This window comes from Gavia stellata, chromosome 22 (genome assembly GCF_030936135.1).
Source record: "Gavia stellata isolate bGavSte3 chromosome 22, bGavSte3.hap2, whole genome shotgun sequence".
Lineage (NCBI taxonomy): Eukaryota > Metazoa > Chordata > Aves > Gaviiformes > Gaviidae > Gavia > Gavia stellata.
The window spans coordinates 1520973-1534620 of record NC_082615.1 but is presented as its reverse complement, the minus strand read 5'-3'; the positions used below and the strand labels follow the sequence as shown (position 1 = coordinate 1534620).

At 44.9% G+C, this 13648-nt stretch overlaps 1 protein-coding gene across 1 annotated transcript in view; it reads right to left on the bottom strand.

Moving 5' to 3' along the window:
• The window catches only part of DNAH9 (dynein axonemal heavy chain 9), a 215543-nt gene that overhangs the window by 118053 nt on the left and 83842 nt on the right, over window positions 1–13648 (bottom strand). The window contains exons 43-48 of the mRNA XM_059828377.1: window positions 12399–12595; window positions 9704–9866; window positions 7443–7566; window positions 5246–5388; window positions 2639–2800; window positions 1447–1680 (exon numbers count right to left, since the gene is read on the bottom strand). Coding sequence (XP_059684360.1) covers window positions 1447–1680; window positions 2639–2800; window positions 5246–5388; window positions 7443–7566; window positions 9704–9866; window positions 12399–12595 — 1023 coding nt within the window. The remainder of the gene's footprint in view (window positions 1–1446; window positions 1681–2638; window positions 2801–5245; window positions 5389–7442; window positions 7567–9703; window positions 9867–12398; window positions 12596–13648) is intronic.

Here is a 13648-nt window from a genome sequence, read left to right as displayed (position 1 = left end):
AGGGGCTGTGGCTTCCCATCTCCTCCCCAGTCCTCCACCACTGCTCAGCACCTGGTTTATGGCTCATCAGAGAACCCTTGCCAACATAACACCCATATGAAGATATGCCTGAAGGATACGGAAGGGTCCCCACGTTTGACGAACACTACAGGGACCTGTTTCCTCTCCAAAGGTTAGTTTCATATTAGTTCCTTCCAATAAAAAGTAGACCTAACCCATCTTGTCCACCACTGGGGCACCATCAAAAACAGCAGCACCCCACAGGTCAGCAAAATTATTTGCTTCCATAGGTAAGGTAGATGTAACGTCTGCTTTGCAGGGAGGGCACGTACTTACTGCTCTGGTTGGCTTCACTGGTTTTGATGGGCACTCTGCTACTGGCTGTTCAACCTCAGCTGCATCCTTACCAATGAAATGCTAAAACCTGCAAAGGGGACATGAAACATGTCCACTCCCCTCCTGTGTCCTCAAAGACCTGTCCTGCACCATGAAGAAAGCAACTGTTTGAAGTGAGATGTAGGCTATCAGAGTTGCGAGGCACTAATAAAGCCCATACATCACCCTCCAGTAAGGCATGTATCCTATTGAGTGTGACAGACATGATTTATGCCACCAGCATTATCCAGAGCATATATATAGAAGGGGTTGAACCTGCTAGTCCTTCATTCACATCAACCCCCTGCATTTCTTTGGAGCAGCTTCAGAGGAGACCCATTTGCCACAGTAGAAGCTTGTAAGTGAACATTTGTAAGAGTTAATAGAATATGAAATGGAGAGAAAAATGGGAGTTTAGCAACAGAATTAGACAGCTCTGAAAGGCAGTTTGTGTCACTGCAGAGAGGTTTGTGAAATACTCAGAACATCTAGTCTTTACCACAGAAGAGTGCCAGTGTTGCTCTTTAGCAGGAGGATTTTGGGATGGCCAGTCTACATTTCAGACATGCATTGGTTTTCCTTAAAGATGGATAGCATAATGCAAGGAAAAATGAACATCCGCCTTATTTTAAAAGGATGCTCTGCTTAGTTTGAAAAAGAGGATTCTTGCTGAAGTTATTGCAGATTTCCTGGATGCAACTCCAAAAATCACTGATCTTCCTATATTTTATAAGCTATTTTGTCACTGCAGCTGAAATTCACCCGTTAAAAGAAGATGTACACAGCCAACTGGATCCCTATCTCATTTTACTTACCATGTGATCTTTCACAGTTACCACTCAAACAACAGAGACTGGACACACATCTCTTCCCTTCTCCTTTCCAGTACAGAACATCGCTCTGCTCCTCCAGGAACCCAGTTCAAGCCAGACTAGAGCCAGGATCTAGCACAAATTTTACACCCTGTACAGTTTCAACCTGTAAAGTTCTCCTTCAACCCAAGATGCAGAAATGTCTCTAACAGACAAACAAGGAAAACCATCAGCTTTTGACCCCAAAGGGCTTGCTCACCTGTGCAGACGTACTGTTGAGCTTCTCCAGGCCATTCTCCAGCCGCTCCATTTTTGCTTTTAAATCCTTGCCCTTTTTCAGTAGCAAATTCTGATAGAGTTTGATTTGCTCAAGGAATGACTTTGGAGTGGTGTAGTTATATCTTCGCTCATTGCTCAGATACAATTGGGATATCTCGTTGACACTTGTGTGGACATAGGCCATGAATTTGCTTATTGAGTCTTTCACTGAATCCTAAAAGTAAGACAAGAAGACAAAGAGAAACTATTTTAAAAAGAACAAATATATATAACGCATACCTGTGCCGCATATAAAGGAATTTATTAACTTTTTATTCTACTGCAGCAAAATCCAGGATGTAACATCTAAGTTGATCCCTTTTCATTTGTTATCTCTAAAATAACTTTGTCTGCTCGTGTACTTTATACCTCTTTTTATATCTTTTTATCTCATACTTTATCTTATTCCAAGCAATTTTTTCTAGCATTCAGCTCTACAAAATAACAGCCTTTTAAGTTTGGGCTTTTCTTCTGTATAAATGGGGAACGTGCACACTCATCAAAAGAAAGATTGTAGACTTAAAATCCTGCCCAGAAAAGCTAAATAAACAGAACTGAATCTCTTTTAGTCTAGTAGCAGGTTGTCATCAATGAGAACTTGACATATTTTTGCCCTTGAGACTTACAGACGCTCAGACACACACATGGAGAGAAAAGCGTATGTTCCCTACAATAATCATAAGCATTAGGTTATTTCTGCACTGATTTGTGAGCTGCCTCTCTTGCTAGCAAAGCAGTCATTTCACTGGCAATACTATCCGTGTACAAACACACACGAGCATGGTGCCCATGGCCATACTTCTGCTAAGGTCCATGCCCCTCTCCGAAAAACCTGGACCGTATTTCAAGCATGGTTTGATTAAGTTTAGTGCACTACAGCGCTACCAGCAAGTCCTCTCCGAACAGTCACCCAGATGTCCTGAGTAAGTGTTGGAGGGCAATAAATGTGAACAAATCCTCTCTGCAATACTGTCCTCATTGTGTGAGACATCGCGCTGAACGGAGGGACGAGGTCACACCTGGCTGCCACCAGCACCCTGCAGCCGGGGGTGGCCAGTGCCTGCGCCCCACAGAGGAACTCAAACCTGGGCTCGGCTCAGGCACTCCCAGATGCCAGTGGGTGAGGTGCTCACCTCCACGGTCTCTGTTTCTTGCAGAAAGCGGAGGCTGACAGATTCAAGGGCCTCCCGCGGCCACTCCTGGAACCAGTCTATGGCTGTGCAGCTGATGATGGCGGGGAACCTCCTGCTGCGGACGCGCAGCTTGCTACCGACGGGTGAAAAACACAGCGCGACCTGAGAAGCCCGAGGAAGGAGAAGGTGAGAAGACACAGCCAGGAGTAGGCACCGGGCTCCAGCCATGCAGCCCAGCCTGGGCTTTTCCAGCCACTTCCAAAGAAAGATCCTGCGCCACCAGCTAAGGGTAGAGCAACTTCAATCCTTGAGCTCTCACACTTCAGGCCTGCAAGCCTGGCCTGGAAAAGGCACAATCTAGCAGTAAACATATTTTTTCTCCACAATAAAGACAAGCAGTGGTGTTAAGCATTGCTATGGTCAAAAGTAGAAGCCTGGCACACTTCCAAGTCTGCAGCCGCGGTTTAAGCTAACCACTCCTCCCTGCTTTAGCAGTGACACAAATGTTCACTTGGCAGGGAACTGGCGTCCTGATTCAAGTGGTGCAACCAGGAATTAAAGTGAATGGATCTAAATTCTCCTGGCAGGACCACAGGCCTGCCTGGACTGTTTCCCCAAATGCCAGCGCTGGAAAGGGTTGAGGTGGTTCACACTCAAAATCTGCTTTTGAAAGAAAGAAATTTTTTAAAATAGAGAAATCTCAAAACAAAGCAGAATGGAAACAAAAGCATTTGTGAATGTGTTTTCCCTGCTCATTGCATTTTTGTGCAGTAGGTCCTTTGCTTTTCCGGCTTTCATTTCAGTCCAACAGCTGCTAAAATTTTCTGAGTTGCAGCAAATCATGCAGTGTTCATGGGTCTCCAGGAAATCTCTCTTCGCATTACTCTGGGGCATGGTCATGGGGCTGTTACTCCCCTGCTCAGCATCCTCCCACCCCTGCACCATTTCTCCTTCCTCCAATCTTCAATGCCCTTTCCTCATCCACCTGCCTTTCCCTGCAGGCTGAGAACCTCCTTCCCCCCACCATCTGCCTGCTCAGCTCCTCTCAGGAAGGCACAAGGTCTCCCTATTCCAGAAGGAAACTCCTCGCTCAGGGTGTAAAGTCAGGACAAGGCAAGAAACCTTTCCTCTTCGCTGCCCCACCACCCACTTTAACTGCAAAATAAGACCCTGGGACCAAAACCTGCCACCAGCATTCGTCACAGCCCTTTTCCTGCAAGCCCGCTGCAGCTGGATTTACCAGCTCTGCTAATCAGGCACGGAGAAGGACATGAACAAGTTGCCACCGTGCAATGAAGTAGCAATATCTGAGTAAGGGCTGGTTTGGGAAGCAGCGTATCTCACTCAGTGCATCATCCCTCTCCCACTTGTAGCCTTGGCTGGTACCTGCACAGCCTTGCAAGTGCCATGGGGCAGGCTGCTGTTGGCTTAGATATCTCTATAAGGTGTCACCACCTCCACCATGAGCTAAGATCTGTGTTTTAGAAGCTGCAAAAGCTAGCCTGTAACAAAACCACTTTTGTTTCCATTTCAGAAGAGGCAGCTGAACTCTCTGAAATTCTGCTCTTCTGACATGGCCTCTGCATGCTCACACACAGGGTATAGACATGTAGAAATCCTTCCTAAACCTTCAAGCATAAGCCCTGGGCACCTCTATGTTACTCTCCCACGGCCAGGCAAGCTTCGGGAAGCTATCCATGTACAAAAGCCCTCCTCTGCACCTACACTACTCTCTCAAAACCCTGAGGCAGAAGGTGTGCTGGTGCTCATACTCCGCTGGGCCAAGCCCCGCTCCTGTGCTACTCCCAGAGGTCCAGCATGCCCTGGACCAGCAATGGGTCGATCAGCTTTCTGCGCAGCGCATGATGCTGTCACAAAACGCTGGGGAGAATAAACAGCACTGCCTGGCTGACCCCATCCATCTGCTCTAACACGCTGTTCAGTAGAAGGGCAGACAAGGAAAAGGGATCAGCCTCAAGTAAATCACATTCACTCTGCCCTTCCAGTGTACCTCAACAGCCAAGAGGAATATATCCAGGGAGGGACACCAGGCAGAAGACAGCTAAGGAGGGCTACAGAACAGCATCAGCTCTCATCAGAAATTCTCCTCTACACTGGGAGAGGGAGGAGGACAGCTGACCCAAACTGCCCAAAGGGGTATTCCATACCATATGACATCTGCTCAGCAATAAAAGCTAAGAGAAGAAGGAGGAAGGGGTGGGGGGCACTTGTTATTTACGACATTTGGAGCAAAAGCTACGCGTACTGAAGCCCTGCTTCCTGGGAAGTGGCTGGACATCGCCCGCTGATGGGAAGTAGAGAATAAATCTTGTTTTCCTTTGCTTCTGCGCATGGCCTTTTCTTTCCCTGTATTAAATTGCCTTTATCTTGACCCATGAGGTTTTTTCTTACTTCCCCCCCTGGTCCCGTGTCCTGCTGAGGAGGGGAGCAATAGAGCGGCTTGGTGGCGCTTGGTGTCCAGCCAAGGTCAGCCTACCACAACGCTGCAGTCTGACCTCCCTACAAGGTAGCCCAAAGCATCTCCACCCCATGCCCCTGCACCAAGGTCAGTGATGAGGACCCAAACTCCCCCAGCCTCTGTCTCACCTTCAGCTGTCGTCGAACACGCTCTATAAAAAACTTCCAGCAATTCTCCCTGGAGTCCACCAGCCCCCGGCCTTTGACTTCATTCCTCACACTGTTGATGATGTTTTCAACTTCATCGTCAGGAAAGAGATCAGGGATTTCACCTAGGAGAAGAGGGCACATTTTGCTTTACTGGTCTGGATTTTGTTGTAGTCTTAGAGCAAAGTGAAACAGCTTCCTCCCTTTTCAGGGGCTCAGGGAAACCCCTTCATCAAGAAAAATCATTGTGGCAGGTGCCCACAGACCCCAGCAGCAGAAAAGTGACACAGAACGTCATTCTGCTACAAAAAAAACACTTGTGAGAGCAAATGTTCTTATAAAAGCACAAGGTACACAAACATAGAATAGAGTCAAGTACAGGAAGTCCATTTTTCTCAGATCTACAGTGTCAATTAAATTACAAAAAAAAATTCAAATACCTAATATGCTATATATGATAATGAAATAATTTTAGTTTTGCAAATTAATTAGTTACATGTACAATTTCTGCAGCTCTTCAATGCCATTTCCAGCAGCGGTCAAATAACTCCCAGATCAACAACATGTTTTAAAAGTTAGAAATGTTTTAAAAACATTTAAAAGTTAATAGTTATGCAACTGATTGCCAAAAATGTACCCAACTAAATATTTCTTTAGTGGTTCCTCAATTTATCACATATTCACTTTCTTTCTGGCTTCTGATTTGATTGAAATCATCATTATTGAGTGAGATACTGTCAATATGAGCACTAATCACTTAGGAAAATACACTAATCAGAAATCTGCTCATTTATAAGAAAGACTAAAATACACATTTTGTTCTGGCTTCTTAGGTGATGATAAGAACTGAAACAAGTAAGAAAAACAAGCATGCAGATAGCAGCCAGACCCATCAGTCAGCACTCGCTGGGCGGCACTAGCTCATGCCACAGGAAGTCACAGTTCCTGCATGGTTCCTTCCTCAGTCCGGCTGCAATTCTGTGCTGCCTCCCTGGTCCCTGAGTGAGGACTTCTGATCTGTCCCCACTTCCCCACAGAGCAACCACAGGAAAACACACCACCTTTCGAAGCCACCGTAAGATGACCTGGACACCGCAAAGCCAGGCTGCTCCACCTGCCCCTTGCTGCAGGACACTGCAGAGCTTCACCTTGAGTCATGAGATGTTTGTGTCATCTACACCATGCATAAGAGGTGGTGGGATATACTCACCACCCTCTACAACAACCCATGTCCTTACACCTGGTTAAAATTCATCACAGGCTGGGCTTGTTTGCTTCTGAAACCATCTGGCCAATTTATAGCCCCATATGTCAGCTCTGGAGTTACTATGGCTCCACTGTGCTCTCAACTCTCCATCCCTCACCATCCATGGAAGTCACCTGAACCAGATGGTATCTTCCCACTCCCGACTCATAAATAAGGCAACAAATGGCAAGCAGTTAGTAGCAGTGATTTACCAGGGAGTCTGGGGAATATGCCCACTCTGGGTTACCTAGTGTGGTCACGGTGACACAGCTCCACACTCCCATGTGCACTGTAGCTGCAGTGCACCCAGCACGGGGAGCGCTCATCCACACATACTTGTGCCGTGTTCTGCAGGGAAACAGAGCATTGCCATGTAGGCTGACTATTCTGCAGCTGTTTTGGCAAGCAACAACTCAAAAACTTAAATGCATCTGGAAAAACAAAGAGGAAAAGGACTGGAATGGGATAAGCAGCTAATTGATGCACAGAGACATGATCATCTGGTGGCTTTGCATCATCAACCAACTCGCAGATACTCTGGTCAAATATTCTAGCCAGGAACAACCTTATTTTATTAGGCAACTAGAGCATGGTGGATGCACCGGATCCATAGGTCAAACTCCTCATCTCTCCATTCATTCCTTTGGCTCTGTCCTCAGCTGCAATACCACAACAGACATTCTCACTTAACAACAACATGCAGTATACCATGAAGTATGGAAAAACTGGGTACAAGACATCAGAGGAAGAAAAAAATCTACCAGATGATGGAGTGCATCCTCACCAAGGAGACGTTAGCACTGCTTTTACCCACATATTTTCTAGCTTACTTCATATATTGCCCTTCTCTATATTCTAGAGCTACAGATGCTACCATGAGCAAAACTACATTGAAAAGGCGGAGAAGAGAAATCAAAGCAACAAGAGACGTACCTGATGCTAAGAAGTCATTCACCAGCACCAAGAACTGCTCGTCTGCCACTTGTGCATCGGTCATCAGGAACACAGTGCCTATGTTCTTCACACCGGCTTTCAGGTATTGGTTTGCCAGGTCTGCCTGGAGGATGAAAAGAGGATGCAAAGCATGGGTTAGGTATCACACCTACGAGTAGGATATTTCAGAATCTTCCCATTAACTGAGAACAAAGCAATTGCAATTAATTAGCATGAAACTGCACTTTGGCCACTCTCCATCTTCACGGCTGAGCTTATGTGGGGGAGTCTATTGCTGTCATCATTGTAAGACATTACCAAGTAAGACTTGACATTATGCCCAGGTCTGTATAACACAAAAATGAGAAGAAAGCCCTGGCCAGCACTGCTAAACAAAGCGAAATGCCTGTGACTGAAACACTTAGAGGTCAATGGATGTGGCTGAAGACATCAATGCAATCCCTGGTTGTGGAAACTGCAAGGGGAGTTCATAAAGTCTCGCTCTGCGCCAGGCTGTGGGTACAGTAGGTCACATACACAGGGAAGCTAAAGCACCAGAGAGACTGCGAGAGACAGCAGTGGCCGGAAATGTTGGTCCTTGGTATCCCCATTCTGTAGATTTCTCTGGTTTCACAAGTATACATGAATAATTTTTTTGTTTTGTTTTGTTTTTTTGCTGAGGTGCTGTAACACCTTTTTTTTTGTTTGTGAGGAAGGGGGGAAGATGTCTTGTGCAAACATGGATTTTTTCAGTTGTGTATTTCTTCCTTCTCTTCCAGAGTCCAAGCAGGGACTCACCCTTCGGTCTCCCACTTCATGCAGTGATGCTGGCAGAGAGCCTGCTCACATGGAAAAGCTGTTTCATTTCAAAGGGGACAGTGTCTTCTTAATGAGGGGCACAATCTTTTCGAAATCCAAGATGCTCATCAGATAGGAAAAACACCTTTATCCAGCTCAAACTCCATCCTTTCTTCCTGCCCTGCCAAGCAGGATAGAAGACATGCAGAGGACCCTGAAGGAACGCACTGGCCAACGTTTCAGAAACTCTCTTAGAAATTCAGCAAACACACATGCTTCTTCCAAAAGAATCATTTGTTGCTTTCATCACTGGACATTTGGATTAGATCAATTAAAACAATGGGAGGGGCCAGTGGCAGAGAGGGTCACCATCTCGCTCTTCCATAGCTGAGAAAAAAAAGGTCTCCATATTTCATAAATTCTTTGAAAAAGAATACAAAGTGAAGGGAACATCAAATTATCTTCCACCTCCACAGACAGAGAAGCAAAGAGATGCATCGAAAACAAGTTTATTAATGTTGGTATTGAGCTATATTCCTAGATGGGAGCACAGGCTTCCTCAATAAATAGGCAAGTAGGAGCTAGAAAATCCCACAAGCGGGGTTGAAAAACACAGAGGAGAACTGAAAATACCCAATGGATGGTGGGACAGGCTTGTGCGACATGATGAAAGCAACTTGTACACGACCACAGGTCATCAGGTCCTGCCACTGATGGGGAATGAACCCTGGGTTCATCGGCCATCACATTACCCAGGCAGAATGGACTGAAGTTACTGTGATTGTGATTTTTACAACATTTTTAATGACAGTAATTTTGCCAGCTGCCAAAATACTTTTAAACCATTTCAGTGATATTTTAAAATGTTGATTTATAATGCTTAAGCTTAGTAGCTTGTGCATAAATATAAGCACAGGCACATGTTGTCTCTAGTGAACCAGCCACCATCCGCTCAGTCCCACCCTTATACAAAATACCGGAGGAAGAACTGGATACGATTTGGGAACTGTCCTCCTACTCTCTCCTGCTCCTTTTCCACCTCCAAATCACTGCACAACAGGCATCTCACAGATGAGCTAATTGCCACATCTTGTTTTGATTAGAAATAATAATCAAATGGAACATCTCTGGTCCTTTACAGTTTCTTGAACAAGTGTGAAGTGGTTGTCCACACCGCTGGGTTCATTAGCACAGCCCAGTGCTGACACTAAGCCTTGGGCTGGAGTTCTCTCAGGCCTGGCCGGCTCAGAGGACTGGTAGAGGACATCAGCTCTGCACCCCTGTGCAGACACATTTCAGCAAGGTATTTTGAGAAACATCGCTCCTCTCTGCAGTCCAATACTGTGTCTGGGGATTTTTAGCGTCTTCACAACAATGTCGCTCAATATGCAACAAAAACAAGTTTCAGGGCAAGTTCTGCTTTTTCTTTCCTTCCCCCCACCCCAGCCTTAAAAATCACCTACCTTCAGGTCAGGGATCCCATACCCTTTCCTCAAAGTGATCTGGAAAACCTCCAGAGAGCTAATGAAGGCTGCTAGTCTGGTCAGGCTCTGCTTGCCGCTTCCACCCACGCCAACCAGCAGAGCGTTTCCTCTGGGGGACTCCAGGATACGGTTGATGCGGCAACTAAATTGAAGCATTCAAAATCTCTCATTAATAAGAGCATTTTTCTTTTTCTCTGCCCAGTGCCTTTCAATACATGTTTTATTCACTAAGAAATTGTATTCTGAATGGGATGAAAAATGTCAATCTAAGAGACATGTCAGCAATCAATCCCCATCTCTGCTGAGACCCATACGAAGAACGCAGCTGATGAAAAAAATAGTTTGGTGGCAATTCAGACTGTGATCAATTTTTTTTCCACCTGCCAAGTCCTGCTGGACAGAACTATTTTAAGGTGAAGGCCTGGACATCTTTGCAGGGAAGACAAGGGAAAAAGCACATTACATCAGCATGCAAAAACTGAGAAGAAAATCAAGGCTCTGATACATCTCCCCAGGAAAAGGTTTCTCTTCACAAAGCATTTGGGATTCATGTTCAGGGGAAGAGTCCTGCTATGCATTAAAGCATATTCACATATATCTAGAACGACATAAAACCTGTCTGGAAAGCACAGTCCATGTTTCTTATTTATACAAACTACCACTACTTAAGAGTGAGATTTTCTCACTCTTAAAAATGAACTTGCTGTTATTTCCCAGATCTGTTCACTTGTCCTGTATGAGAGTTTCATGGTGAACTCTGCCTGCCTCCAATTTATTCTCTTTAAGCCATTGCTGACATCCCCAGGTGTTAAAACCCCAAGTAAGGGGCGTTTAGAGGATCCTACCTGTGAAAACGTCACTGTCCTGTGTCTTAAATGCAAGCACCTTTCCCCTCTTCACATCACTGACTTTATTCAGCTCACTTAACTGAGTATTTTCCCAGACTAATCTAATTAATTTTTCAAATAAGACTGTGAGAAATGCTGTACTGCTTTACTGCAACTTAAGTATCTCACGATCTATACCCAGACTCCCACTGTTTGTGAAATTAAACCCAAAAATGCAACCCAGTTTGTGCAGAGAGCTTTAGTGTTCCTGGTTTCAATTCTCTAGGCTAGCTCTCCCCAAAGATGAAAGCGTGTGCTCTCCGGGGCTGCATGCTTTGTGAATGTGCACGATGAGCCCTGGATTAGGAGGTGCCTGACAGGTATCTCCCACTTCCTTACATAAATTAAGTCCTTAACTTTTCCTTCTTTTTTCTTTTTTTTTGCCAACCGAAAATTTTCAGCAAATTAAAGCTGCCATTCCTAAGCTGTTTGAGATGGAATAAGTTGTGTGTTTCAGCAAAATGCAATTTCCAAAAGCAATGAATGAAATTCACCAGACTCCAGGGAAAATCATGCTGAATACTCAAACCTCGCTTTCCTGATTATTGACAATATTAATTGGAGGGATAGTGCCAGGTTTTGCCGCAAATCCCGATTTATGTAAAGTGCAAAAGGAGCACAAGATTAACATTACTGTCACCTTCCTGCAAGCAATGCAAGCAAAAATGCCCACGGACATCAGGTTGCATATTAATACCAATTAATGCCCATACTATAAGGGAAAATGTGCCCCAGCATAGCCAGTGCACTACAGTGCAAAAGTAAAAGGTTGTTGAGCTCTCAGAGCAGAAATGGTTAAACAGTTCATTAAAAGGAGTAGCACTTTATATTTTTTTTTTTAATTTGCATGAGAGAGACTCCATTAAGTTGCCAGGTCCAGCGAGAACTGAAATCATACACAGTGGTGTGCAGCAGGACAGCAGCTTCCTCCTAGCTTAGCGTCACAAATCTGCACCTCTTGACACCATGTTTTCATACAAAACCAGTTAAAACTATGATTTACAGGGCAAGTCCATCTTCTGAAGTGATCTAAGGCCAGATCTGCATTTCAGCACCAAGAAATGAGTCTGCCTCTGCTGGAATTCCCAATAAGTGTTTAAATCCTATTCGAAAGCTGGAGGTACACCTCATTATCTACACCACAGACATGTAAATAGCTTCATAACTATGAACTGGAGGCTTGCTATTTTCATAGGGTCCCATATGTCCAGTTTCCAAAGGGAATCCATCTGGCATCTAAATGCAAGCAGGATTTTCAAAGGATCAAAGCAGTTTAAATGCCTCAATCCATTTAAACTAGTAGCCTGAATGCACATAATCTCACTTTATATACTTTCGAAAATCCCACTAAGAACCTGTGTAAACATGGCTCTAAACCAGTTGTGACAGTATGTAGGGAAATCCCAGTATAACTAGTTCTGCAGCTGTCAAGTGAAGACAATAAAGCACTTGAACATTGTCACGTACAATAAATGTTCATGCCATATGCAGAGCATCAAGGGCCAAAGATATCATAACAGCAACCAGACTTTAAAATAACCACCAGGATGCAGTCCCTCCATCTGACAGCCCCAGGCATCCTCATGGCTTCAAATGTGCCCTTCAAACACCAGCTAGAGAAGCAGAGCAGTATTTGTGCTGGACACGCCACATGGGCCGATGAAGCTTCTGCACACCTCCATCTCCATCAGCTATAATTACGGATACGTACATCCACCAGGAAACTCCAGGGAAGCAATCTGCACAATCTGCTATGATGAGACCATAAAGCCATAAAATCCCCTTACACATGGCACATGGCGTCTTCAAATAGTACCAGGTTCATGGCAGCATTGACTTCATTGTAGGTGTCCAAGGCTTCCACAAGGATCTGGTTCAATGCCTCCCAAGCTGGAACCGGCCTATAGCTGGGTTCACCAATGCCTTTAGCAAAATGGCAAAAAACATTCATTCGCTTGGTCTGCTCTAAAGTTTCCTCAATGTCCTATCAAAGAAAAAAAAAATGATGTATAACAAGTATAGGAAAAAACACTGCAGCTCTACTGTACTACACTGTAGCTCAGGGCTACAAAGATGGTTAGGGGACTAGAACATCTTTCTTATGAGGAAAGGCTGAGGGACTTGGGTCTTTTTAGTCTGGAGAAGAGAAGACTGAGGGGGGGATCTTCTTAATGCTTCTAAATACTGAAGGGGTGGTGCCAGGAGGATGGGGCCAGTCTTTTTTCAGTGGTGCCCAGTGACAGGATGAGAGGTAATGGGCACAAACTTGGTCATAGGAAGTTCCATCCAAACATGAGGAGGAACTTCTTTACTTTCAGAGTGGCAGAGCACTGGAACAGGTTGCCCAGAGAGATTGCGGGGTCTCCTTCTCTGGAGATATTCAAAACTTGCCTGGATGCATTCCTGTGCAATCTGCTCTAGGTGAACCTGCTCTGGTGGGGAGGTTGGACTAGACAATCTCCAGAGGTCCTTTCCAACCCCTGTCATTCTGTGATTCTGTGTGATTGTATGCCATCTTTCCAAGTAAAGTATGGTGTTCCAGCAAATGCCTTTTTATGCATATATAGTTGCCCCTGCATGTTGGAAAAGGGGGAAGAGGGACAAGAGGGAAAGAGGAGGAAAGGAAAAAGCCCCAATACTGACTTCCTTTGCTCTGACAACTTTTTGCAAATCACAAAACCTCAACTCATTACCATAAGAGAACATGGCCACAAGAAAAGCCCCGCAGCAATAGCCATAACATTAGGCTGTTGCATGGACAATGATAACACTTGAAGGAAAAAGCACTGTCTGCACCACTTATCACTTCAGTGATACTTGTATGATTCATACGGCAGCACTGCTGGGTGGTGCCAGGCCTGAAGGAAAGCAGGTCTAGAGCTTTCATTTGAAAGATATTTTGAAAAAAAGGGAAAGCACTAAGGATTTGTGCCGGCATTGCACTTTGCTCCCATCGAGACCGAGGATCTGACCCTTCACCTGTTTTTGTCACATGAGACACAAAGCACTTAAACAAAGGAATTAAATTCATTCACAG